Source organism: Dermochelys coriacea, chromosome 1 (assembly GCF_009764565.3).
Source record: "Dermochelys coriacea isolate rDerCor1 chromosome 1, rDerCor1.pri.v4, whole genome shotgun sequence".
In the NCBI taxonomy this organism is placed as follows: domain Eukaryota; kingdom Metazoa; phylum Chordata; order Testudines; family Dermochelyidae; genus Dermochelys; species Dermochelys coriacea.
This window is the reverse complement of record NC_050068.2, coordinates 259,597,603-259,622,834: the sequence shown is the minus strand read 5'-3', so window position 1 is coordinate 259,622,834 and position 25,232 is coordinate 259,597,603. Positions and strand designations below refer to the sequence as shown.

Below are 25,232 nucleotides of genomic sequence, written 5' to 3'. Positions count from 1 at the left end.
CTCAGGATCTTCGCATCTTTTTTTGTTGTTGATTTTTGAGATTCATCATCCTTTATGCTCTCTACCGCTTCAAGGATAATGGGGTATCCCAGAACAACTGCATTCATAGCTTCAGCATTGGCACTCCATCGTGTCCCTGAGAGTAATCTGGGCACTGGGCAGCCCTTTGGTAGTGAATTTCTAAGAATCATCCAATGACTGGTTGATGCAGAGAAAAAATTGTAAAATTCTTGACAAATACAAAAAAAGAAACTGCTTTAACACAACAATCCACGGCAGACTGGCAAACAAGGTTGAATGAGCGTGCAGCACATGGTATATAATCAACCAAAACATTGCACTTTTTTATCTTTGCCTGCATCCCTGAATATTTGCCACTTGTATTGCTTGCATTGTCATAGCTTTGGCCACGACAAAGGCTGATGTCAATCCCATTTTCGGTGAGGAAATCAAGTAGGTATGAGGCAAGTTTCTCCCCTGTGTGACTGGTGATGTTTATGAAGGTCATGAAATGCTCAACTGGTCCTCTGGGTAGCACATAATGCAAGATGACAGTCAGCTGATCTACACGTGACACATCCGGTAATGAGTCAACGGACACTGAAAAAAAATCCCACATCTTTGATCTCATCTACAACGGCCAATAGCATTTTCTTTGCCAGCAGTGCAATGAATTCATCACAAATAGTCTTTGATAGATATAATGTATGGCCTTTTCCACGATTTGCATGTTCATTGATGTGCTGAGATAAGAAAGGATCGAACTTAGCGATTAGCTCTACAACGCCAAGGTAATTGCCATTGTGTTTTGATCCAACAGTCTCATCTGAGCCACGGAATGGCAGACCACGCTCAGTAAGAAAAACTATGGTTTCAACTACGTGTCTGAGAACGTTCTTCCAATAAGCATGAGCTTCCCAAAATGGTTTTCCATTTGCATATTAATACTGCCACTAACTTTCTTTCAGGCATGGTAGCTGCTAACTGAAAATGTATGCTGCTCACTCATTGCATGATTGGTAATATATGCAGTATTCTTCCAATCACTGAAGCTTTCACAGAACATTCCCCACTTTTTAGTATCAGAAAACAGGCGGCGAAGGTGAATAGATGAGCCATTCTTGCTTGCCAATCTGTTTGTTAGAGTTCACATATTCAAACATCAGATAATGATTTTGATTGCTCTACTCTCGCTTTGTCAATGAAAAGTCAGCATCTAGAGTCTGGCATTTCTGTGGGCCCTTCTCAGTCCAATATGCAATGAGATCTTGAGAAGTCATGTCCCACTCGCCTGGATCACTGGAGAAGGATATTTTTTTATTACTATCACTGGGAAAGTCTTCAGAGGAGTGGGGTGAGACTGCAGCTAGAGAAGTCACAGGAGGTTGCTTCTTTTCATCAGTCGCAGCAGGGCTGGTATTCGCCTGGACTTCCTCACCATCATACTTAGTAGGAGGAAAAAACATTAGGAGAGAAGGACTACCTTTCAGCACTACATCTTCTCTTTGTCGTCTTTCTTTGGCCTAGTTTAATTTCTGCCATCCTTCTTTCTTCGACATTGTTTTTATTGTCCAGTGTAGGCCTACTGTGTACAAAGTTCAATATTGCTTGGGCCCACAAACACTTACTTAGCCCACAAAGACAAAATCACAACCACCATAATTTGAATTGACAATCTTGATGGGTTAAACTGTACATAGCAATATCTAATGAGACAAAACATTTCCGATGGCCCTGCTACCGTTGCTCAGCTGTTACTTTAGTATGGAATAGAGGGCCTAAAATAGGGCCTAAAACTAGGAGGGCCTAAGGCAATAGGCCTCCTTCTGCACTGCCTGCCCAGCAGCCAGCTTTTCTGCCCACTTGAGCCCTCCCCGTCTTGGATCTGCCTGAGCACACGGCCAGGGGAAGCACGGGCTGGCAGGGTAGCTCGTGTTCCTTCCCTCCTGAGGCATGTTCCATGCCTGCTGGGTGCTTCTTACCACGCTTGCCATGGGCCCCTGGTAGGATTGCCAACTCTGATTGAAGCTATTCCGGGAGATTCCCCCCTCCCCCCCCAAACATGACATAATGTCATTTTCTTCAAATATCCTATTAAAATCTCCTGGATTGCTTTCAATAGTCACTGGGAGATCGATGCCACTTCCGGGAGACTCCAGGCCAATCCTGGAGGGTTGGCACCCCAGCCCCTGCGCTCTGTCCTCCGCTTGCATCCGATGAAGTGAGCTGTAGCTCACGAAAGCTTATGCTCAGATAAATTTGTTAGTCTCTAAGGTGCCACAAGTCCTCCTTTTCTTTTTGCGAATACAGACTAACACAGCTGCTACTCTGAAACCTTTCCTTACAGTGTGTACGATAAAACCCATTGTTTCATGTTCTCTGTGTGTGTGTATATAAATCTCTCCTGTTTTTTCCACCAAATGCATCCGATGAAGTGAGCTGTAGCTCACGAAAGCTTATGCTCAGATAAGTTTGTTAGTCTCTAAGGTGCCACAAGTCCTCCTGCTCTTTTTGCGAATACAGACTCACAGGGCTGCTACCCTGAAACCTGTCCTCCGCTGCAGCCCTGCAAAGTGTGCTCCTAAACCAGGGCGTGCCTGCTGCCCAGGGTGCCACCAGGTGAGGACCGGGCGACAGGCTGCCACCCGCCCGCAGTAACCCGACTTTTAGCGTCGGCTCAGTACATCTGACACGGAAAGCCAGAGCCCTGGTAACCCTATGCCCTGAGCCGGCCGGGCCTAGAGCCGCCTCAGCCAGAGGCACCATCCTCCCAGCCCGACGCAGCCGCCTCCTGTCGCCCAGCCCCACCCGCCAGAGAGACCTGCGCGGGGGAGGGGCTCTAGATCCCCTCGGGGGAGTTCAGTCAGGGCTGGTGAGCAGCCTCCACCCCCTCACAGGGGCTGCTGTGACTTTAAGAGGGTCCCTGCCACCCCCAGCTTGGCTCCCGTTACTGCCCGGGTGCCCCCCCCGACTGAGCGTCAATGATCCTATTGGCATTAGGAGTTCGCTTTCTCAAGAAGTCTGGCCCTAACCATGAGCCATAGCTCCTCCCGCACCGCAGTACGACGGGAGGGGGAGGAGGACGGAGAGGATGATGTGTAAACGCGCATGCGTAACGGTGATCGTACGCCCGTACGCAAGGCGACGTGGAAGCGGCTATAAATAGCGTGTGCGCGGCCTACCCGCCCCTTTCTACTAATTCGGTGGGGCTGCCCGGCGGGATGGTAAGTGGCGTTGGAGCGGGTGCGGGGCCGGGTCTCACCATCCCCGGGCATCGCCGCCATCCCGGCCCCGGCCATCTCCGCATCTGCCCCCCGATGCCACGGGGGCCCTGCTGGAGGCAGCGCGGGGCCCATTTCTTGGCGGGGCGGGGGCGGGGAGACGGGGGACGGACACTCGCTGCCTGGGCTTGGAGAGCGGGAAGCGGGGGAGGAAGGACTATGACGGGCCTGGAGTGGGGGCGGGGGGCTGCAGAGCCCCCGGGTTAGGATCGTTTGTAGGCGGCTCTCACGCGTGTTAGCTGCCGGCGGGGGTGGGGGAATGACTGGGGAGAGCCCGCCTGGCACCGCGGGACAGCTGGGCTTTACAGAGCCGTCGCACCGCGTTCTCCGGGCCTCCCTTAACTTCCTGGGGGCCTGTTCCCCGCTAATAGCGGGGTGCTGCCTGTAGCGTCTTACTCCTCTTCACGAGATCGGGGGCTACAGATGGGCTGCAGCACAAAGCTCACTGATGGGGGCTTCAGCTGTGGTTGACTCACTCCCCTCACTCTTGAAAGTGAGGCTTTGTTCCGAAAAGGGACAGGCGGTGGCAGATCTGCCACCTGTATACGTCAATGTCTGAGACGCTGACTTTAGGGCTAAAATGCGCTCTTGCTGGCTTGAATTTTGCTAGCCTGGCAAGGCAGTGCAGTTGATTGTAAGGTGAAGTCTTGTCTAGCTTGTGTGCCACTAGTATTGCTAAGGGCATTCCAGTTGCAGGGCCAGATCTTCTCAGTGTAATAACGTCTAAAGCTGTTTTGAAGTGTGGGGGGGAGGAGGGGAGTTTGCACAGGTCTAAGGGGCAGCATTTGGTCTTGCAGAGCCTGTTATTATTGCTGGTGCTTACAGGCAATTTGCAAGAAACTGGGGATTGCTTGATGAACTTTAAAAACAACATACTGCTATAGTAGCTGCCACAAAATAAAGCTAAAAGTTTTAGAATTCAAGAGGGTTTGACTTCTGGAAAATGAGGGCGCTGTAGTTAAAGTACATGGATCAAGCGAGCCCAGAATTGTCTATTATAGGGCTTCTTGCAACTTTCTTAAGCATGTAGTGTTTGCCACTATTCCAATAGGGATACTAGATTGGATGGACTATTAGCCTGAGTTGGTCTCACAATTCTTATGATCTTATGTAACCCATCTAGACGCTTATATCTTAGGGTGAGTGTGCAGAACTGGCAGTTAAGAAAATCTTGTTTTTGTAAGCTAATCGCATTTCATCTAAAATTGATTCCAACAAAGGTAGACCCATGGAGCAGTTTTTGTCATGTCACTTTTCAGAGTAGAATCACATTTTGCTATTAACTTCTGGTTTCAGAGTAGCAGCCGTGTTAGTCTGTATTCGCAAAAAGAAAAGGAGTACTTGTGGCACCTTAGAGACTAACAAATTTATTAGAGCATAAGTTTTCGTGAGGTACAGCTCACTTGAAGCTTATGCTCTAATAAATTTGTTAGTCTCTAAGGTGCCACAAGTACTCCTTTACTGTAAGGAGAGTAAAAAGAAAAGGAGTACTTGTGGCACCTTAGAGACTAACAAATTTATTTGAGCATAAGCTTTCGTGAGCTACAGCTCACTTCATCGGATGCATTTGGTGGAAAAAACAGAGCATCCGATGAAGTGAGCTGTAGCTCACGAAAGCTTATGCTCAAATAAATTTGTTAGTCTCTAAGGTGCCACAAGTACTCCTTTTCTTTTTGCGAATACAGACTAACACGGCTGCTACTCTGAAACCTGTAAGGAGAGTGATCACTTAAGATAAGCCATGGGGGGGGGGAGGAGGAAAACCTTTCATGGTGGTTTTCTGCCCTTCTTCCATCTTCTACCCAAGCAAGGTAGGCTATTTCCAGCAGTTAACAAGAATATCTGAGGAACAGTGGGGGGGTGGGGTGGGGCGGGGGGAGAAATAACATGGGGAATAGAGACTGGGAATGGATGAGTCATTACACAAAGTAAAACTATTTCCCCATGTTATTTCTTTCCCCCCCACCCCCTGCTGTTCCTCAGATATTCTTGTTAACTGCTGGAAATAGCCTACCTTGCTTGTCACCATGAAAGGTCCATCTCCCCCCCCCCCCCCCCCGCTGATGGTTTATCTTAAGTGATCACTCTCCTTACAGTGTGTATGATAAACCCATTGTTTCATGTTCTCTGTGTGTGTATATAAATCTCCCCTCTGTATTTTCCACCAAATGCATCCGATGAAGTGAGCTGTAGCTCACGAAAGCTTATGCTCTAATAAATTTGTTAGTCTCTAAGGTGCCACAAGTACTCCTTTTCTTTCTATTAACTTCTGTAATCTGTAAGGATTACCAGGTGTGTCCATTAATTTTTGCTTTCCTTACTAGATATTTAGTTAGAATGGCACTTTGGGTGTTCAGAACCTCATCCTCCAAAAAACCTTTGTATTGTGTCTTTAAATTTTCCTCAGTCATGTGAACAAATCTGATTGACACATGTAAGGCCCTGATGTAGTCACCATTCTAAAATGGTAACACACAGGAGAGCTGGTGTGGAGGAGAGGAACTTGTAGAAAGCAGGACATACTGGTATGCCTGTGTAATAGTCCCCTCAAGAGAGACCGCAGCTAGTATGCCATTAGGGGTAAATTAGTCACTCAGGCAACATGAGTGTTAAAAGTATCTCCTTTTTTTTTTTGTAGTCGCACCGCAAGTTCTCAGCTCCCAGACATGGATCCCTGGGCTTTCTGCCCCGCAAACGCAGTCGTCGACATCGGGGCAAAGTGAAGAGCTTTCCCAAGGATGACCCCAGCAAACCCATTCACCTCACTGCCTTTCTTGGGTACAAGTCTGGCATGACCCACATTGTCCGGGAAGTGGACAGGCCTGGATCCAGTATGTATTCTCTGCTGCTCTTGTTATAGGAGGTCACTGTACTTTTTTTTTTTTTTTTTTTTCCCCTACATTGAGGCAGTGGGAGGAGACTGTCAGGTTCACGTGGGTCCCTGGGTTTGATTTCAGTCTGATTTCTGTCAAGTCCTTGCTGTTCTTTACACTGGCTCCTCGGCTGCTGTTTCCAGTAGCTAGTTATAAAAGCAAGCTCCCAATGGCTAGTGGGTATGTCCTCCTCGCCAGTTCCAGACTTCGTGCCCAGCTGGTGATTGGTGTCTTATTTTACTGTAACGGCTGTTCTTTGGGTGTGTGGGTGACTTGCCAAGGAGCCCCACTGGTAGAGCTGTGTTGTAGCAGGCTACTTATGATGATCTTTTCTCGACGGGCGGACATAAGGAAATCGCCTCTGGCGCTTTTTGCTGACTGTCGAGTCCTGAATGTAGTTCTGTTATCAGCCACCATACAGCTCCATTTGTTTTCTCCATTTTACATCACAGGGCCAACCTTGGGTTTTAGTATAGCATCTAGTCACCATTATACCCTTAGGGTGCTTAATAGCTCAGGTGGCTAATCAAGGTCCCCTGGCCCGTGGAGCCCACTGACTCCAGCTGCGTGAAGACCGTTTAGGGGTCACTGGACCCTCCTGATACTTTTGGGGGGGGGTGTTTCATCTGCTGTGGTGCTAATTGGCACAATGTGTTTTGTCCTTCCCAGAGGTGAACAAGAAGGAAGTGGTAGAGGCAGTCACTGTGGTAGAGACTCCTCCCATGGTCATTGTGGGCATCGTGGGCTATGTGCAGACTCCCCGTGGCCTCCGCACCTTCAAGACTATTTTTGCTGAGCACATCAGTGATGAGTGCAAGAGACGCTTCTACAAGAACTGGTAAAAAAAGCATGGAGGGAGGGACCTTAGTCTATGTTCCTTGCATTGCTGGCTTTGTTGAATGAGCGTAGTGCTATTGCAGTTTTTAGTCTGAACAATTCACTTCAGGACTCCCACATCACAGCCAGTGGTTGGCCCTTTTGGATCTAGGTGCTAGGCTGAAGTTTTAGTCTCATCACATAATAGTATAAAACTGCAACTAGCTGGAACAGTGCTCAATGCTTGTCAAGCACTGTTCATGGTGGGGCTTGGGGATCAAGTTAACTGTCTGATGTCTGCATGAACCCCCTACACATGATGTTTTTTCTGTGGATGGACATAAGGAATTTGCCTTTGTTGCTTTTCGCTGAGTGTTGAGCATAGTCCTTTTTTTTTTTTTTTTTTTTTTTCTTCCCTCAGGGAAGGGCGGGGGAAGTCCATGCATTGCTGTCATGCCTTCACATAAGGTCACTCTGACAGTAGGGCTCCAATGGGGTTGTCAGGTTCTCCTTTGCCTATGGGATTAGGAAGTATTTCTCCTAGATGCTCTTCATGAACTTCCCACACTTCTAGGATAAAGAGGTCCCCAAATGAGCACATGAGTGGTGTTTTGGGTATTGCATTGGTGTCCTCTTAAATCAGCCGTAGTCCAGAGTTGAAAGATGTAGGACTTTTAGACTTGTAAGCAAGACAAGAGCATTTACAGCAGTATTTTAAGGCAACAGATAATCAACTGATAGGCACTGTAGTGTTGCAGAGCAGTGCTCTGATATTTTGTGAATGTTTTATACTGTGTATATTAATATGCTTTGGATGAATTCATGGCAGCTCCGCTCAGCTCTGGCAACCCAGCCTCTGTCTGATGAGCTCCAGGCTCCGCTTGCTGGTGGAAAAGATTCCTTAGAAGCTGGCAATGAGCCGAAACCAACTTGGGTGGCAGCTCCTTCCGCTCACCCCCCTTTCCTTGGGGGACTGATGAAGGGCTAAGCCATACCCCCTCTGCTCTGCTCCTGAAGGCACAAGTCCAAGAAGAAGGCCTTCACCAAGTATTGCAAGAAGTGGCAGGATGAGGAGGGCAAAAAGCAGCTAGAGAAGGATTTCAGTAGCATGAAGAAGTACTGCCAGGTTATCCGGGTCATAGCTCACACTCAGGTGAGTGTTCTGACTCCTTCACAAAGAGGGCTCATGCTTTGGGATACAGAGAATCCTCAAGGGCTAGGGTGGTCCTGCCATTCTCCACAGAAACTCACTTCACTGCTGCTCTCATATTCCCTGTTCCCCAAATCTGGTGCTCAGTATTAATACCTAATATTTATGGAGGGAGTGTAGTCTACTCTACTGGATAGCTCACTGGACTAGGACTCCAAAGACCTGGGTTCTATTCCCAGCTCAGCTACTGGTCTGCTGAGTGAACTTGGGTGAGTCACTTCCCCTCTTGTGCCTCTGTTTCACATCTGTACATGGGGATAATGGTACTGAGTTCCATTGTAAAGCACTTTAATCAGTAAAGCACAATATAAAAGCTGGGTATTGTATTATTCTTGACTTCAAAGGCTTATGCAAACAACTAACACATCCTTGCTGTACCCCTCAGAGGTAAGGAGCCCCATCCCCATTTTACACATGTGAAAACTGAGTTTGGATTGTCTACAGCCACCTGGTGCGTGTGCACGTGTGTATGTAGGTGTGTCAGAGCTGACATTGGAACTTGAGTTCTTGGCCTCTATCCTGTGCTCAGACCAGTAGACCACCTCCTCTCTCTGATTATAAGTTACAGCTAGAAATAGGATTGAATGTTTTAGCCTCCTTTCCATGCGGGCCAGAGGATCCCAGGACATCTGCTTCACTTGGTTTTAAAAAATGGATGGCTACTATAGTTTCCGACCAAGAATGTGGGCAATGCTCTCTTGTGGAGACCGTCAGTAGCTTATATTAATTAGGTCATTGCTAAGCAGTGTGAAGCTCTCCTCTCCTTCCCACCCCCATGTGAGTGCCAGATACTTCCAGACTGAGAAATGTAACAGGATCTCCTGTGTGGGAATAAGTGGAGTAAGCTGTCTGCTCACAAGACTAATATTTAGAGATGGCCTCTTGTGGCAAGCAGCAAAGGGGGGCGTGCAGCTGCTGTCAGCATTTTAATGTCAGTCCCCCTTTTCCCAATTATAGTGTAGAACACTTGGTATGATGTCACTTTACTTAGGCTGTCATGGAGGCTTTGTCTTCAGTCCTTCTTTTTTAAGATCCTCAGCCTGGCGACTAGCTGTAAGGGCGGTGTGAGGCTTGTATTACTGCTGCTCTGTGTAAGTTCAAAAGCTTCTCTCTCTCTCTCCAACAGAAATTGGTTCAATAAAAGATATTACCTAACCCACCTTGTATCTTTACTGTTTTTCTTTTCATTCCCTTTGGTGATCTGGCTGCCAGAAACTTAAGCCTGTCTACTTAAGTCATTGTACAGCCTTGACAACTCTTCCCCTTACCCCTAGAGCTTCTGTCTTCCAAGCATTGTGTATATTGTGACTGGAATACAGCAGAGATGGAAAAATCCATCAGACCCAGGATGTGCATCTCCGACAGATTGCACTAGAGATCTCGGCGCTTTGCCTGGGTTATAATGGAGCTAATGTCAGGTCTGTCTTCCAGATGCGTTTGCTTCCGTTGCGGCAGAAGAAGTCTCACCTGATGGAGATCCAAGTGAATGGTGGCACCATTGCTGAGAAAGTGGATTGGGCCCGGGAGAAGCTGGAACAGCAGGTTCCTGTGTCAACTGTCTTTGGCCAAGATGAGATGATAGATGTCATTGGAGTCACGAAGGGCAAGGGATACAAAGGTAGATGTTATGGCTGCCTCCCTCTTGTTTCCCCAAGGCTTCAGTCTGACCAGAACCCAGAGTTTAGTGGAGAGTTGTTTGTAATCCCCACACACTCTGTTGCTCTGGTACATAGCGCATGGGTCAAAGGGGTATCTTCAGTGTTGCTCTCACATCAGAAGTGGACTGTTCAATGATGAGGCCATGGAATACGTGCTGGGCACAGCATCCGACATCCATGAGGAATCATTCCATGCTGCCTTCCTTCTGAGAACAGCACCCAGGGAACAGTTTGGGAAAACATGGGCAGCTGTGGGTGGGTTTTCTGCAGAGAGTAGTTACTCACAACACCCATGCCTAATCGGTACACTGATCTGAATTTCTGTTGGTGTTGCAACACATTCTCCTTATGCAACAGCCACAAACTGTGTGCATAGTGTTCTCAGGTTAATTATAAACACCTCTGTAAAAAAGGCACATGCCACAGCTGAGCAGTTATGACAGTCCTATAGTGCTGTAATGTTTTGTTTTCTTGTTTCAGGGGTCACCAGCCGCTGGCATACCAAAAAGCTGCCCCGCAAGACCCACAGGGGTCTGCGGAAAGTAGCCTGCATTGGCGCTTGGCATCCTGCTCGCGTGGCTTTCTCTGTGGCCCGAGCTGGTCAGAAGGGATACCACCATCGCACAGAAATTAATAAGAAGGTAAGAGTCTGAGATGCGTATTGAAGTGTCCTGGACAAACTAGAGTCCTGGTTCCCCCGGATGGATAGTCAAGTTCACTGCAGAATCATCAAGCAGACTGAAGGTTTCAGACTACAATTCAGGCTTTGTTTGACTAGAGTTGCGGGCCTGCAAAGTAATTCAGCATCCCTAGTTTACTATTACTTGCCAACAACACTGCAACTTGTTAGCATGTATAGGTGCTTAATGAAAACTGCCAGATCTGCACACCGCCACTGGTTGGCCCTGTGCTGAAGGGCAGAAAGGGCCAGAATGACTTATTTGTTAAAGATGAGGGTTTTCTATAGACTCCGGTAATCAGCCTGAAAGTTGAAAGGACAGTGGTGTACAGTGAGCTCAGGCTGTGCCTAGGACCAGCACTTAAGCTGCTTTGTTGTATTTTATATTTAGGGCCCTACCAAATTAATGGCTGTGAAAAATGTATTGCAGACTGTAAAATCTGATCTCCCCTGTGAAATCTGGCTATTGTAAGGGGATCATGGTATTGCCACCCTTATTTCCGGGATGTCTTCAGAGCTGGTTGACCAGACAGCAGTGGTGCTCCCAGCCATCCAGCTCTGAAGACTGCCTTGCCAACAGTGGCAACACAGAAGTAAGGGTGGCATGATATGGGGGAGGGGAGGGATCACATTTTTGCAGCGGGGCAGAGATGGCTTTGAGTGGGTGACTGCCCAGGGTATTGGGCGCAGTGGTCACTTCCTCTTCTCCTGCATGGGCTGCTCCTGGGGGCAGGTCAGACACACCTCCAAAGCCAGCACAGAAGTAAGTGTGGCACTATCATACCATGCTACCCTCACTTCTGCACTGCTTCTGGTTGTGGCGCTGCCTTTAGAGTTGAGTTCCCATCCAGCATCTGCCACTCTTAGCTGCCCAGCTCTGAAGGCAGCACCGCCAGCAGCAGCACAGAAGTAAGGGTGGCAATGCCATGGTAGGTTTCAGAGTAGCAGCCGTGTTAGTCTGTATTCGCAAAAAGAAAAGGAGGACTTGTGGTACCTTAGAGACTAACAAATTTAAATTTTAGTCTCTAAGGTGCCACAAGTTCTCCTTTTCTTAGTGCCATGATACTCTTCTCCCCCCCTCCCCCCACCCCTTTGGACTGGACCTCCGTGGTTAAAACACTGAAATTTCCGATTTAAATATCTGAAACAATGAAATAGAAGATTTTTTTTAAAATCCCACAACTGTGAAATTTACTAAAATGGACTGCGAATTTGGTAGGGTCCTATTTATATTTAAACCTATCACAGCAAACCAGTTGGAGTAGGAGAGGCTGATGAATAGTCATACCAAAAAAGGAGGAAGAGTTGTCCAGTGAGTAGGACACTTGGATTCTGTTCTCAGCTCTGCCACTGCATGGCAGGTGACTGAGGGATGTCTACACAGCAAAGAAACTCCATGGCTGGCTGCGTGGCAGCTGGCTTGGGCTTGCAGGGCTTGGGGCTAGGATATGGTATGTCTACACAGCAAAGAAAGCCTGCACCTGGCCTGTGCCAACCAACGTGGACTGAAACTACGGGGCTGTTTCATTTCTTTGTAGACTCGTGGGCTTCGGTTGGAGCCCAAGCTCTGGGACCCTCCCACCTCACAGGGTTCTGAAGCCTGGGTTCCAGCTCAAGCCCACGAGTCTACACAGCAATGAAACAGCCCCGTAGCTTCAGTCCATGTTGGTTGGCACAGGCCAGGTGCAGGTTTTCTTTGCTGTGTAGACATACCCTTAAATTTTCTTTCCGCATCCATAAAAATGGGGATAAAGCTACTTTAACCCACTCACATAAAACCTGCTGTGGTATTATCTTGGTAGGTGGTGTTGCAGTTGTAAAGAAAAGTTGAAATCTGGCAATTCAGCATAATTGAAATTAAGGCTTTTTTTATGAAATGGGTAAGTGGCCAGAGCCTGTGTGTACACCAGTTCTGAGGAAGTTAAAATACTTTTGATTTGTTTCTGATAATAGGGTGCCCTGGTGACAAGTTTAAAATGCAGTGACTGAGGCATTGGCTTCATGATAGAGACAATATTTGAGGCTGTTAATTGCTGCCCCTAAACACCAGCCACATTTGTTTTCTACATTTCTGTGTGCTTAACAAATTTCATATGGATTTGAACTACTGTTTCTGGGTTTGGTTCTTTGCTCCTATCAAACCATTTCTCCCAGCACATGAAAAATAGCATTCTCCTTTTGTCATCTTAGGTCTACAAGATTGGCCAAGGTTACCAAATCAAGGACGGAAAGCTGATCAAAAACAATGCATCAACTGACTACGATCTGTCGGACAAGAGCATTAACCCTCTGGTGAGTGGCTTTCCAGCTGTTAAAGGTTAAGTGTGTGGAAAGGATATGGAAATTTAATCTTGGACTGTGAGCTCATAAACCAAACAGCTTATTTTAGTCTAGTCAATACAGAAAAGCTCAGGTACTGCAGGAAACGATATTGATTCCTTTGGTTGCATTCTTCTCTATCAATATTGAACAAGTGGATTGCTGAGCTGTTTGGTTGCAACACGTTTGGTTGCAATTTAAGAGAATGGTGTCAACTTAAAATGACACTTCTGTGTTTGTTGTAAAGGTCACAAGGATTGGAGGGAGGACACAAGCAGGTGTAGGACCAGAAACAACTAGTTCATTACAATTGTCTAGATTTCAACTTTACCATGGTCCTGATCACTCTTGGGCCTTAAACTCCCCAGGCAACTTTTTGCAAAAATTGGGCTCCTGTGTTTTCAGCTTGGATAATTCTGTCAGTCTAAAATTCTCAGCTCTTTTCAGCTGGAGAAGCTTTCAATTTCGCTTCCATGACAGCATGCTGTTGCTGTGGATCATTAAATTGTTGCCTTTCAGTAGTGTGCAACTAGAAGGCCCTCATAGAGGCCTCGAACACTGAATTTTTAGCCAAAAAATTAAAAGAAATGTTCGCCTCTTTAGGCCTGAATATTTTAGTTCTTGGCCGAAGAGAGAATCGGTAGTAGCTAGGAGATTTCATTTAGGGCAAAGTGGCTAGCGAGGTTGTAGCTCTGGGAAGTTTTAGATAGGAAGCTGAGTGGCGAAGCATTTATAGTCATGCTGTCTGCCTTAGGGGGTGAGCCAGTGTAATGTGCCAGCTCTTTGCATTGGAAGAGCAAGAGGCAGCCAAGCAGGACAAGTGGAAAGGTGGGGGCGGGAAGAGCTAACCGAAAAGTAGCTTGTGGCTTGCTGGGAAAGCGTAATCCCTATGTCGGAGCCCATGACCTAGCAGCGTGAAAGGACTAAAATCTCCAGAGGCTGCTCTCGTGAATGCTGTGCTGTCACAGCTCCCTGTGGAGCCATCCAGCAGCACGAAATAGCTGCAGCTCTGGCCACACCTCTTATTTACCTCCTCCGGTCTGGTCTGCCCTTCATGTCATGTCGTGGGCTGCTCAGAGCTCTTGTACCTATGCTTCCAGGGACTCTCCCTTACCCTGGGGGTTTCCCTGGGAGGGGGGTTTCCCTGGGAGGGAGGTCTGCTGGCCGTGACCCCTTTACAGCCAGCCAGCATGCGTGCTGTGCAGGAACCTCTGCACCCGCAAAATCAGGAGGCACAGTTCAGTTTAGGCCAGTGCTTATTGCTAATGCATGGTATGGTGTGTTTAACCATCCTCTCTCTACTCAGGGTGGTTTTGTCCACTATGGTGAAGTGACCAATGATTTTATCATGTTGAAAGGCTGTGTGGTTGGGACCAAGAAGAGAGTCCTAACTCTGCGCAAGGTGAGAAATACAAGAATATTGGTTTTGCCAATCTGTGGGAGGGAGCCAGGATCCTCTGTTCTGCCTTGCCGCATGCTTCAAATTAGAATCCCTTTACCCCAGAACATTGTCTTGTTTGATAATGGGTAGGGCTTTCCATAGCAAGCTAGAGGAGAAGACTTGGGAAGAGAAAGTGCTGCCCTAACACAGGAGTGCACACTGCCTAATGCTATTGCACTGCTCTTCTGAAACATTTATCAGCGCCACTGCTGGGGCGCTGGGCTATTGGTCTCTTCAGAATGCTACATCCTGTGTTTGGTTGTTAATGAAGGACCCCAATGTGTTTGAGAACTCATGTGGCTCATGAAGCTTCTCTTGTACAATAGCTTAGCTTTTCCTTCTGCCTATTAATGCTAACCTGTGGTGACCACTCCATCCCCCTGTGCTTCTGCCTTGGTTGGTGTGATAACTGAGTGACTTGCCGACACTGCTGTTAGAGCAGTCTGTGTGTTACCAGGTTCTTCAGCTTCTTGCTGCAATGGTGGTTTGGATCGTATATGTTGCCCATATAAATCTCATTTTAAATATCCAATTATGGCAAATTCTAGCAGGGAATGCAGGTCCTCTGCTTAAAATTGGTGACTGGGCTGCCACATTCTAACATATCTCTTCCCCTCAGTCCCTGCTTGTGCAGACAAAGCGTCGGGCCCTGGAGAAGATTGACTTGAAGTTTATTGACACAACTTCCAAATTTGGTCATGGCCGCTTCCAGACCGTGGAGGAGAAGAAGGCTTTCATGGTAAGGGCATTGATCTCCTGGAGCTCAGTTTTGTATTGCATACTTTTGTATTGTCTTGCTGCACAAGCATGCGTCTTTGCAGACTTGGACAGAGGTGGGTGCCAAAGCAGTGTGTTTCCACTGTGAGAACTGCAGTTAATAATAACTCAGCCATTGGGTCACTGGCACACATGTACTCACGAAGCACAGCACAGGGGTTTGTTCCAAGGCTGTGCAACTGTCCAGATGAAGTTTGGAATCCTATGGGAGGTTCATTTTTTCAAGACTCATATGACTGTGAACTCATTTCATTTACGTAGCCCTTGTTACCTGGAGCTGGGTGAGGCTTGGATGCTGCCCCCACCGCAGCACATGGGCTGTTCAGTGATGAGGCCATGGAACTAGCACTGGACACAGTATCCGACAGGCATGAGGAGACATTCCATGCTGCCTTCCTTCTGAGAACAGGTTGCTGCAGGCCATGCGCAGGTTGCTGCAGGCCACAGAGCAGGCTCTCTGCCCATGGCACATTGAGTATCTGATCTGTCCTTGGTGAGAAGCAGCAGATCTCTGGTCCCTTCTTGAACAGTTTTTAATGTGGCAAAAACTGGTTTTGAGTAAGATTTCATCCACCATTTAACACTGCAGGCTTTCAAGAGGTGGAGCTATTTATAAGCTGCTTAGTGCTTTCTCAGGAAGAGGAGGCAATGATGATGGCTCTAAAGTTAGCTTTGCCACTAGGTGGTGCCAGGTTTTATATTTAAACTGTTAATTTGAGATGGTGCATAGCAGTGTAGCTTCACCAACCTCCATTTTTGCTGCTTGCTTCAAGTTCAGCCACACACTTAAGCTAAGATCTGCACCACAAGTAGGCCTGTGGCCATTGTCTTCATTGGTGGTTCAAAGCAAAAGTAATCTTCCACAAGGATGGGTTTCAGAGTAGCAGCCGTGTTAGTCTGTATTCGCAAAAAGAAAAGGAGTACTTGTGGCACCTTAGAGACTAACAAATTTATTTGAGCATAAGCTTTCGTAGCTGTAGCTCACGAAAGCTTATGCTCAAATAAATTTATTAGTCTCTAAGGTGCCACAAGTACTCCTTTTCTTCTTCCACAATGAGGTACTGAGGATGGTGGGGTCTCCAACACTGGGGAGATGGTCAATTCTGCTAGGTAACTGCATGTTTGTTTTTTGCAGGGACCACTCAAGAAAGATCGTATTGCTAAAGAGGAGACCGCTTAACATCTGGAACAGTCCTGTGCACTCTGGGGTCTGCCTCAGACAAATAAAACTAGATATTTTCAAAAATACCAACCCTCTTGACTCTTGCTTTATGAATGTCTGGGTAAAATCTGAGATTGCTTTTGCTGTGAGTCTTATTCATAATTTAGCTTTAGCTTGGTCACCATGGTAACTCAGGGCTTTATGTCCTACCTTCTGCACCATGCTTTCTTTGCAAGAGGGTTCCTGCAGCACAATGAAAATTCTCTCACCACCATGACCCCCCTTCCTTTCCCCAATCCATTTTTGTGGGTGTGAACAGGGAGCTGGGATACCAAAAACACAAGCCCTTATGCTCCAGGATGTAAGTCATCCTCTTAGGAAGACATTTCCCCTACAGGGGGAGTTAATCCATGATAGCCTACTTCAGGATATCTGCACCTGGAATTGGACTCTGATGGGAACAAGAAATTGGACTAGATGTTACCCTATTGTGATCTGGTATGGCAACTCTTGTAAACTTAATGCTTGGAGAAAGTACCAAGGCAACAGTCCCTGGAGTTCAGAGTCATCTCTCCATAGTGCTCTGCTTCCCTCATACCTTGCCCCCTCCACCACATGCTTTATGCATGCCCTGGAGGGACCATATCTAGTATGTTTAGTCTCCATGGCACTTAGGTCCCTCAGATTGCTAAGGGGTGAGTAAAGCCAGGTGGAGGGCTGCCCTTGGGAAACTAGATTGACCCCCACATTCTTTACACAGGTCCCCATTACACTTGTCACTCGAGATTATTTTTTTTAAGGTGCTTTAGTGGGGCAACAGCTAAAGTATTCTGGCTCCCCAGCAGTAACTGGTGTGGGAGGGGAGAAGCAGAACAGGCTTCTCCATACCATGGCTGTTCTCTGTGTATTCCAACCCCTTCCCAGTTGGTTGTTGTTCTGAGGGAACCATGCTCCCTTGCATTCTAGAACAGGAAGGAGAGATGCAAAGCTTCCTTGAATTGCAGATTCTTCAAGTGCTTGCTCATGCTGATGCCTTGCTAGCTCTGTGTGCCACATGCAGTTGCCAGAGATTTCCCCTCAGTGATATCCATAGGGCTGGCCCTAGCATCCCCTGGAGCCCTATGCACATGTGCTGATATAAAGGGTGCCACCAGCTCCACATCCTCTTTCTTACCACCCATGATGGTTGCTTAGAACAACTGTGCTCTTGCAAGGCTTTCCTAACAGTGGCTTGGACTTTGATCCCAAAGAATCTCATCCTGGATAGCCACCTGCATCTGAGCTTGTTCCACTGTGACCACTCGCTCTACAAGAGTACAGGTTTCAGCTGCGTTCCTCATGCAGTTACCAATCCTGGATATTTGCAGGGCCATGCCATGGTCATCAATTTATACCTTTGCACCCCACTATACCATCACCCAACAGGCCTGTGACTTAGTTTGGGTAGAGCTGTGTTGCAATCAGCATGTCTGTGAACTCTGAGCCCACCTCTGGGGATACTGCTTGAGTCGCCTAGCATGGAATGGACATGAGCAAGCACTCAAAGTGGTTACTGACATTTGGTAACTGTTGCTCTTTGAGATATGTTGCTAATGTCCATGACATGTCCTCTTACCCTTCTGTCAGTTACCTGCAAGAAGTTTGCGGAGCCAGCAGTGCCCCTTATACTGGTACATGTGCAGGGCTCCAGGGGGCACTAGGGCCAGCCCTACAGATACCACTAGGGGGAAAACTCTGGCAACTGCATGTGGCATGCACATACCTAGCATAGGATGGACTAGAAGAACAACTTGAAGAACAACAGTTAGAAAAGGCAAGTAACCCTTTTTTAGAAGTGTAATAACATCCAGATTTAGAATCTAAAATGAGTTGAAAATCTCTCTACTTAGTGTCTGGACTGGAGAGTGCCTTGAGTTTCCATGGCAATGGCTGATGTTACTAACACCCAAGTGGGAGCAAGAAGAATTGTCCTGCATGTTCTGTTCTGAGGTATTAATTATGGCACTGGCTGTTACCAAAGGAGCAGTAGGGAGGTTAGCATGACAATTCATATGTATGACATCAGTTTAATTTTCCTGAATCCCCTGCCCCCTCCTTGCTTAAAGGCTTTTCCTCCAGACAGCCTGATGTCACAGAAATAGCTTTAGAGAGAGATGTCATTCCATGTTAGTCTGGCTTCCTGATAAATGTGTAATGGGGGGAGGAAGAAAGAGACAGACTGACTGAGCTTTGGATCATTATTCTGACCCTCTATGTAAGAGCCAACTGTGCCACTGAAAATAACTTCAGTTCATCTTGAGTTCCAGGCTGAACACTCCACTCTTCCCCCCCACCCCACTTTGTTTTAAGTCAGGTAAAAGTGCCATGATTGATACAGAGGGCACTTGTGACAAATCTGGCTTGGTTTCCTGCTGATGGCATAAGCACATGTATTGCATCTAAAATAAGTACTGTTTGTGGGCACCCTCATGACACTGGGTAGGAAAGCTTACAATGATGGGGGCCATACAAGTGCTGAGATCTGTTCTCATGCTTCAGGGTATAAACTCTGATCACTATCAAAGGTCAAATTTTCCTTCCTACCTGTAGCCCATATAGTAGAAATAATAGATTACTACTTCCTCTGATGCATCCAGCAGTGGCCACAACTGAAGGTACTGCATAGTTAAGCCACTGGCTCCATCCAATCTTGAATGAGACTAATAACTGCTCTTGGTAGACCTGATGTAGCAACTGTTCCTATTAAAATGAAAAGAGCATGAAAGGGAGAGATTTGGGACCCTGTTTGTGACTTAAAAACTTGCCACTGCTCAGGTAAGGTGATGCCAGCAATGGTGGAATAAAATGGGCTTTTCCTTCTTTAGAAGAAACTGCAAGGTTACAAAATTCTATTTCAGGCCCTGGTGACTGGAGAGCAAGTGAAATAGACATCACCAAGGGTCAAGCAAGAGCTGAGCAATTGAGGGAGAAGGGCTTTTCAGTCCAACTTCTGCCACCTGTTTAATCTCATTGACAATTGTCTTGAGAGAATGTCTGTTAAAGATTCAGCATCCACACTGGGGTGGGTGTGTGGGTATACAGATTAGATAGATATATGGGGTAAGAGGCCATTATACATTTGTGAGACCTCAGTTCTAGCAAAATCAGGGAAGACCAGAGTTGACATCAAATTCCTGATTTTTTTTTTTCTATGCGGGTTTTAAATTGTCTATTCAGGCCTTCCTCTTAAGCAAAAAGCCCCAAGCTCAATTTTTAAAATCCTTTGCAGCTCCCTTTTAAGCCTTGCATAATGACAGGTTTCAGAGTAGCAGCTGTGTTAGTCTGTATTCGCAAAAAGAAAACGAGGACTTGTGGTACCTTAGAGACTAACAAATTTATTTGAGCATAAGCTTTTGTGAGCTACAGCCTCTGATGAAGTGAGCTGTAGCTCACGAAAGCTTATGTTCAAATTTGTTAGTCTCTAAGGTGCCACAAGTACTCCTTTCCTTTTAAGCCTGTTCCTCAAGCTGCACTTTAAGGACAAAAGTGTAATGGACAGATGTGCCACAAGATGGTGGTCTTCCCTTTGGAGCTGAATACAGTAATTATGCCTGTCATGATGGCACTTGTTAGAGGAATTTGACAGTAGGGGAGGCTGTGGCATGTTGAATGCTCAGTGTGGGTGCGTGGGTTCCTTACTAGAGCCTGGGGCAATGGGGAGTTAGGGCTAGGTGGCAGCAGGCTGAGGGTTCACTTAACCTCTCTGTGGCTATTTCTCCCTCTGTAAAATGGGGAGAAGATATTTCCCTGTCTGGAACACTTTAAAGCTGTTTGGGATGCTCACGCCTTAGAAGTGCAGGGTAAGCTAAACAGTGAAACGTTTGAGGCAAACTAGAATGTGCTACTTGAGAATTAAGTGGGCCAGCAGGCAGTCTGCGTGCTCAGTGCACGGGCTTGTCGAGCAGCGCGCTCTCCCCTCGCTTTTCCTTGTCCTGCAGTAAAGGCTGCATCCTGTGTTTAGAACACAGTCTCCATAGCAACAGGCCGCAATCAATTGAGGTCACAGATCAGGGCTTCTCTGGGCTCAGCCTGCAGGAGACTTGGATGTGAAGACAATAAATGGTTTCTAAAACCTAAAGCTTGGAGAACTGGCAAGCAGGGCAGAAACCAGCTTGGTTTTGTGTGTGTGTGTTGCAATGTGCTGTTCTCATTAAATGTTCTGTTATGCAAGTCCCTCTTAAAACAAATGAACACTTGGCCCTTCTGAGGCTCTCCAAGTACCTTACTCACATTGATTAAACTTCTGCCCCTGTGAAACAGGCGGGGGTTATCTACATTTAATATAGGGGGGAGTTGAGGCAGAGCTTCCCTCGATCCAGCTGCACTAATAGCTCTGTGGGATGTGGACCCTGGCGCATGGTATCAATCATTCTGACAACCTCTGGGAGAGTGTTGGCACATGGACATTCTCCAGTTCCACTCTAAGACCTGTCCCCATGGAAGGTGCACAGGGTGCAGATTATCTGTACTGTCCCTTGCTATTGCTCAGTTGGAGTATGGAAAACTAAAGGGGCTTCCCCCCCCCAGCAAGGATATTTTGCTCAGGTACTGGTGTTTACCACGAGCTAACACTACCTGTTCCATTTTAGACCTGGGAAAGGGCCCTGAACGTTTGACATGATGATCTGACAGAAATTGTGGCCTTGAGGTGGACAGGAGAAGCTGAAGGACGTTCCCTGGGTTCCCAAGTCCATCTTGATCACAGGGTATGTTGCACGTGTGAGTAGCTGAAACACCCGAGCTGGGAGGTACTGCCACAAGGCTTCACTGACTCAGCAACATTGGCTCCAATTTGGGCAAGAGTCACTAGGAAGAAGGAAGGTGCAGCTCCACTGCCTTCAGCTGGCTTGTTCTGACGCAGCAGTTGGTTGGCTTAGAGGGCAGCCTTTTCCTTGGCTTAGAAGGTTTCCATTCTGTTCAGATGGAGTCAAATCCATGCAGGGTGAGTGTATGATAGCAGTTGGCTAGAGCAAAATAGGAATGGACATTGGAAATTACACACTGTGCTCTGCTAAACACACTGCTGTCCTGCCCTGCTAGTCTTACGTGTGCCTTCTATAGTATACCAATGCACCTCACTCCAGATCTGCAGTCTTGTTCTGTTCTTCTCATGGGGTCCCTACATGCAGCTCTGTTTCATAGAATCATAGAAGATTAGGGTTGGAAGAGACCTCAGGAGGTCATCTAGTCCAACCCCCTGCTCAAAGCAGGACCAATCCCCAGCTAAATCATCCCAGCCAGGGCTTTGTCAAGCAAGGCCTTAAAACCTCTCAGGATGGAGATTCCACCACCTCCTGAGGTAACCCATTCCAGCGCTTCACCACCCTCCAAGTGAAATAGTGTTTCCTAATTTCCAATCTAGACCTCCCCCACTGCAACTTGAGACCATTGCTCCTTGTTCTGTCATCTGCCACCACTGAGAACAGCTGAGTTCCATCCTCTTTGGAACCCCCCTTGAGGTAGTTGAAGGCTGCTATCAAATCCCCCCTCACTTTTCTCTTCTGCAGACTAAATAATCCCAGTTCCCTCAGCCTCTCCTTGTAAATCATGTGCCCCAGTCTCCTAATCATTTTCGTTGCCCTCCGCTGGACTCTCTCCAATTTGTCCACATCCCTTCAGTAGTGGGGGGCCCAAAACTGGACACAGTACTCAGGTGTGGCCTCACCAGTGCCAAATAGAGGGGGGTTTCAGCTTGTGGAACTGACCTGCACTCACCTGCTATAAAGCACTGTGGGTTGGGGGAGTATCTCCCTCTACTAGATGAAGCTGTCATTTGTGATGAAGGTCTGTCTACCAACCACAAAGGAGGTGGCTCTTGTGTATTTGTGTGTGTGTGTGTGTTTGATTCCCACTGGCATGCCACTACCCACTATGGACCTTGGCTTGGTTTGAGAACCACTTAGGTTATGGTAGTTCCCATGACTTTTGGGGAAGTCTTTCCCCTTCCCCCACTGCACTGTTGAATCATGTGTTTTTTCAGCAGTCATCAGCAAACTGTGGTGAGCGTTAAATTTAGGTTGTGCTGTACCCGTAACTTCCTCGAAATGCCACAATGACGTTGCCTGCCTGAGCTGAGCTTTCAGGGCAAGCAGGGGTTTCCTCTGGCTTTGAATTGGGAGAAGAAGACATTCTAGAGATGGAAAACCCACATGGTTTTCTTCCCTCTTACACATGCCAAAGGTAGCTACAGGGCAGGACTCTAGGCATTCTGTGGCAAGCTGGATCTCAACTCTGTGCCAAGCCCCTGGGTTACTGCGGTGCTGCCACCCAGTGCATCACGTGTTCTGTGGCAGATTCAGCTGCATTCCAAACCAGAGGATTTTAAGCAAATTGGTTTCGAAATGAGTAGCAAGCTCAGTGCAGCAGCCCCATGTTCTTTGCAGTGTGCTGCAATATTTTGCATCAACATGAAACTGCACTGTGGAAGCTGTCCAGGGAAGGCAGAAGTTGGAGGTTTTGAAACCCACCTAGAAAGGTGCGGGTGGTGGTATCAGTGTTTGACACCTTGGAAAAAGTTGAAGCTTTTTTTGCACTAGGGTGAGGATGTAGCTCCTCATTTCCTATCATGTACAGGCAGGTTCAAAAGTGACTGTACACTCTGAGGAGAGGTTTCAGAGTAGCAGCCATGTTAGTCTGTATTCGCAAAAAGAAAAGGAGTACTTGTGGCACCTTAGAGACTAACAAATTTATTTGAGCATAAGCTTTCGTGAGCTACAGCTCACTTCATCGGATGCATGTAGCTCACGAAAGCTTATGTTCAAATAAATTTGTTAGTCTCTAAGGTGCCACAAGTACTCTGAGGAGAGGGTTTGAACTCTTTGTTCCCTACGAAACCCTGAAAGTCATCAGCTGTCCTAATAGTCTCTACATCCAGTAATGATAAGAAAATTAATTGGACGTTTATGCTTATATACCTGTTGTGAAAAAGTTAAAATATTTATATTTAAATTACAACATTCGGCTCCAGAGCAAATTCCCTATAGAGAGAACTACTTCTCAGAGCTATTGTTTCGGGTGGTCTGCAGATTCAGGCAGCCAATACTGCATCAGTTTACACCTGGTTCTCCTTTTGAAGGATTTATCTGCAACCGTAAGTGGTAGAGTCGAAAGAAGGAAAGAAAGAAAGAAGCTGAGATTCTGTGGCACAAGTCTGCAGCTGTGGAATTGCTTAACTTGGTGATAGAGGCTTCCCCTACAGAAGAGTAGCTCACTACCAAATACTGAAGAGGTAATTTTCCAAACTGTGGTCATCACAAGCTCTGTATTATCCAGCATTCTTATCTGAAATCTGGATCAAAACAAATGTTCTATTTTGTCCCTGTGGCCTAAGCAGTTAGCCAGTATTCAGGACCATGCATGTTGCTTCCATTAAGAGGAGAAATCAATCATATGAGTCAGAGATCATCTTTGTGGTTAATCCTGGCTATTTGCACAGGACACAAAGTCCTGTTTCCCTGAACACAGGAGAATCACACAACAGCAGGCAGTTTCCTTGCTCCAAAATTCCCAAGCCTGCCATCTAGCAAACTCTGTGCCTAAGAAATTCTGTCCCTTTGCTTCCTTCCAGAGTCACAATCTCACCTGCTTCTCTGGCCTTCTGCCTCCAACACACACAGACAAACAAACCTAATCACTAAACCCCTGCCTTTGCAATCAGGGAAACTTCTGTTAATCTACTTGGGTTAATTTTTGCACAGGCCTTGCCATGTGGCTCATAGCCTTGGGTGTAGATTCTACTGTTTCTGGCGATCCCACTACAAAAAGGTGCTTAATTGTTCTCTCCATTTATCCTGGAAAAAGGGAATGCTTAAGCACACCCGTTGACTTTAACCAGGTCTGTGATCACCTCTGATGACAGCCCTTAACACCTTGTAGCACAACAGCTGGCTTTAACGAAACTCCAGTTTGGCAATGTTTTCAGCTATGCTCCATGCCCTTAATAAAAGTGGGGTCTTTCCATGCAGCCATGCAGAGCCTCAAGAGCTCTCTTTGAGTCCTGATGTCTCAACAAAACTCCTTCTATTCAATGCTCCTGACCCCAGCTGTTTCTCCCTGCAAGTGATTGTGAATATTCTTCTCCTAAAGGAGAGGGGCTGAGCATGCTGCTTCCATAGTGCTCTCAGCCCTCTCTGTGCTTCTTGACGTGAAGGGCAGTTAAGTGGAACTGCTCTATGATATAGTAGTTTAATGTGGCTTGCCAGGTGTCTCCTGCCTGTTCCTGCAGCTGTAAACAGCCCAGCACCCTGACATCAGTGATGAGGCCCAAAGCATCAATGTGACTTTCTAAGGTTTTTTGAGGGGAAAGGGGTTGCCTCTGTCCAAGAAGGGAATTTCCCAGCCTTGTTCTCTACCTCTTCTAGGTTTCATTTTATAACACCAGTGGCTGAGTGGAAACACGAGGCTGATGGGAAGCGACAGAAGGGGAACACAAGAAGTCAAAAGTCATGTCCAACTTCCTCAGAGGGACTTAAATATTAAAAGTGAAGCAAAAACTCAAAACTGCCTTTCATGCTAAAACAGCCACAAAACAATTCTTTGCTTTCTTTTTAAAGGAGAGAGAGTAACCCAGGTTGGGTAGCAGGGCTGTCTTTCTTTAAGCTGTCTATCTTGGCCCCTTGTCAAAATTATAACACTTTGCTTGGCCACCTGGGGCTCTCAAAGCCCTTAATACAAGTCCCGTGAGCATCATTTCATAGCTGAGTAAACTGAGGCACTGAGCAGTTAAGTTTCCACTGATTTTGGGTGCTTCAATATTTGGGAGTCTGACTTGACACACTGAGCTTTTTCCGGGGTGCTAAGGACTCTGAGCTGGAGAGGTAGCAGCTCAGCAACTCTGAAATATCAGGCCGATTGTGTCTTTTGTCATGCCACTTTGGGCTGTAATCTTTTATGTGGTAGGTAGGCTCAGACCAAGCTACTACTTGGATGGGAAAACGTCAAGGAAAACCCAGGGCTGACGCCAAACAGGGGCTGCTGT

The 25,232-nt window shown here is 46.9% G+C and overlaps 1 protein-coding gene and 3 non-coding genes across 5 annotated transcripts; all 4 read left to right on the top strand.

Moving 5' to 3' along the window:
• Positions 1–3,084: 3,084 nt before the first annotated feature.
• On the top strand, positions 3,085–16,302 carry RPL3 (ribosomal protein L3). 2 transcript variants are annotated; one of them, XM_038377694.2, is made up of 10 exons: positions 3,085–3,224; positions 5,920–6,112; positions 6,824–6,992; positions 7,988–8,123; positions 9,612–9,798; positions 10,319–10,479; positions 12,708–12,809; positions 14,143–14,238; positions 14,897–15,016; positions 16,190–16,302. In XM_038377694.2, exons 1-10 carry the CDS (start codon positions 3,222–3,224, stop codon positions 16,232–16,234), a joined length of 1,212 nt encoding a protein of 403 aa, XP_038233622.1. In that variant the 5' UTR covers positions 3,085–3,221; the 3' UTR covers positions 16,235–16,302. The 2 variants fall into 2 exon arrangements, with proteins under 2 accessions (XP_038233622.1, XP_043357780.1); XM_043501845.1 differs by lacking the exon at positions 3,085–3,224 and adding an exon at positions 3,420–4,420.
• On the top strand, positions 7,941–7,987 carry LOC119850247. Its single transcript, XR_005290784.1, has one exon. It is a non-coding gene; the product is annotated as a small nucleolar RNA U82P (small nucleolar RNA).
• On the top strand, positions 9,963–10,055 carry LOC119850242. Its single transcript, XR_005290780.1, has one exon. It is a non-coding gene; the product is annotated as a small nucleolar RNA U83B (small nucleolar RNA).
• Positions 15,372–15,464, top strand: LOC119850243. The gene has a single exon (XR_005290781.1). It is a non-coding gene; the product is annotated as a small nucleolar RNA U83B (small nucleolar RNA).
• Positions 16,303–25,232: the final 8,930 nt, after the last annotated feature.

Coding starts and splice junctions, on each gene's coding strand:
- RPL3 (XM_043501845.1), top strand. CDS start 4,382: ATGATCTTATGTAACCCATCTAGACGCTTATATCTTAGG. Junction 9,799..10,318: donor GAAGGGCAAGGGATACAAAG/GTAGATGTTATG, acceptor TTCTTGTTTCAG/GGGTCACCAGCCGCTGGCAT. Junction 10,480..12,707: donor GCACAGAAATTAATAAGAAG/GTAAGAGTCTGA, acceptor TTGTCATCTTAG/GTCTACAAGATTGGCCAAGG.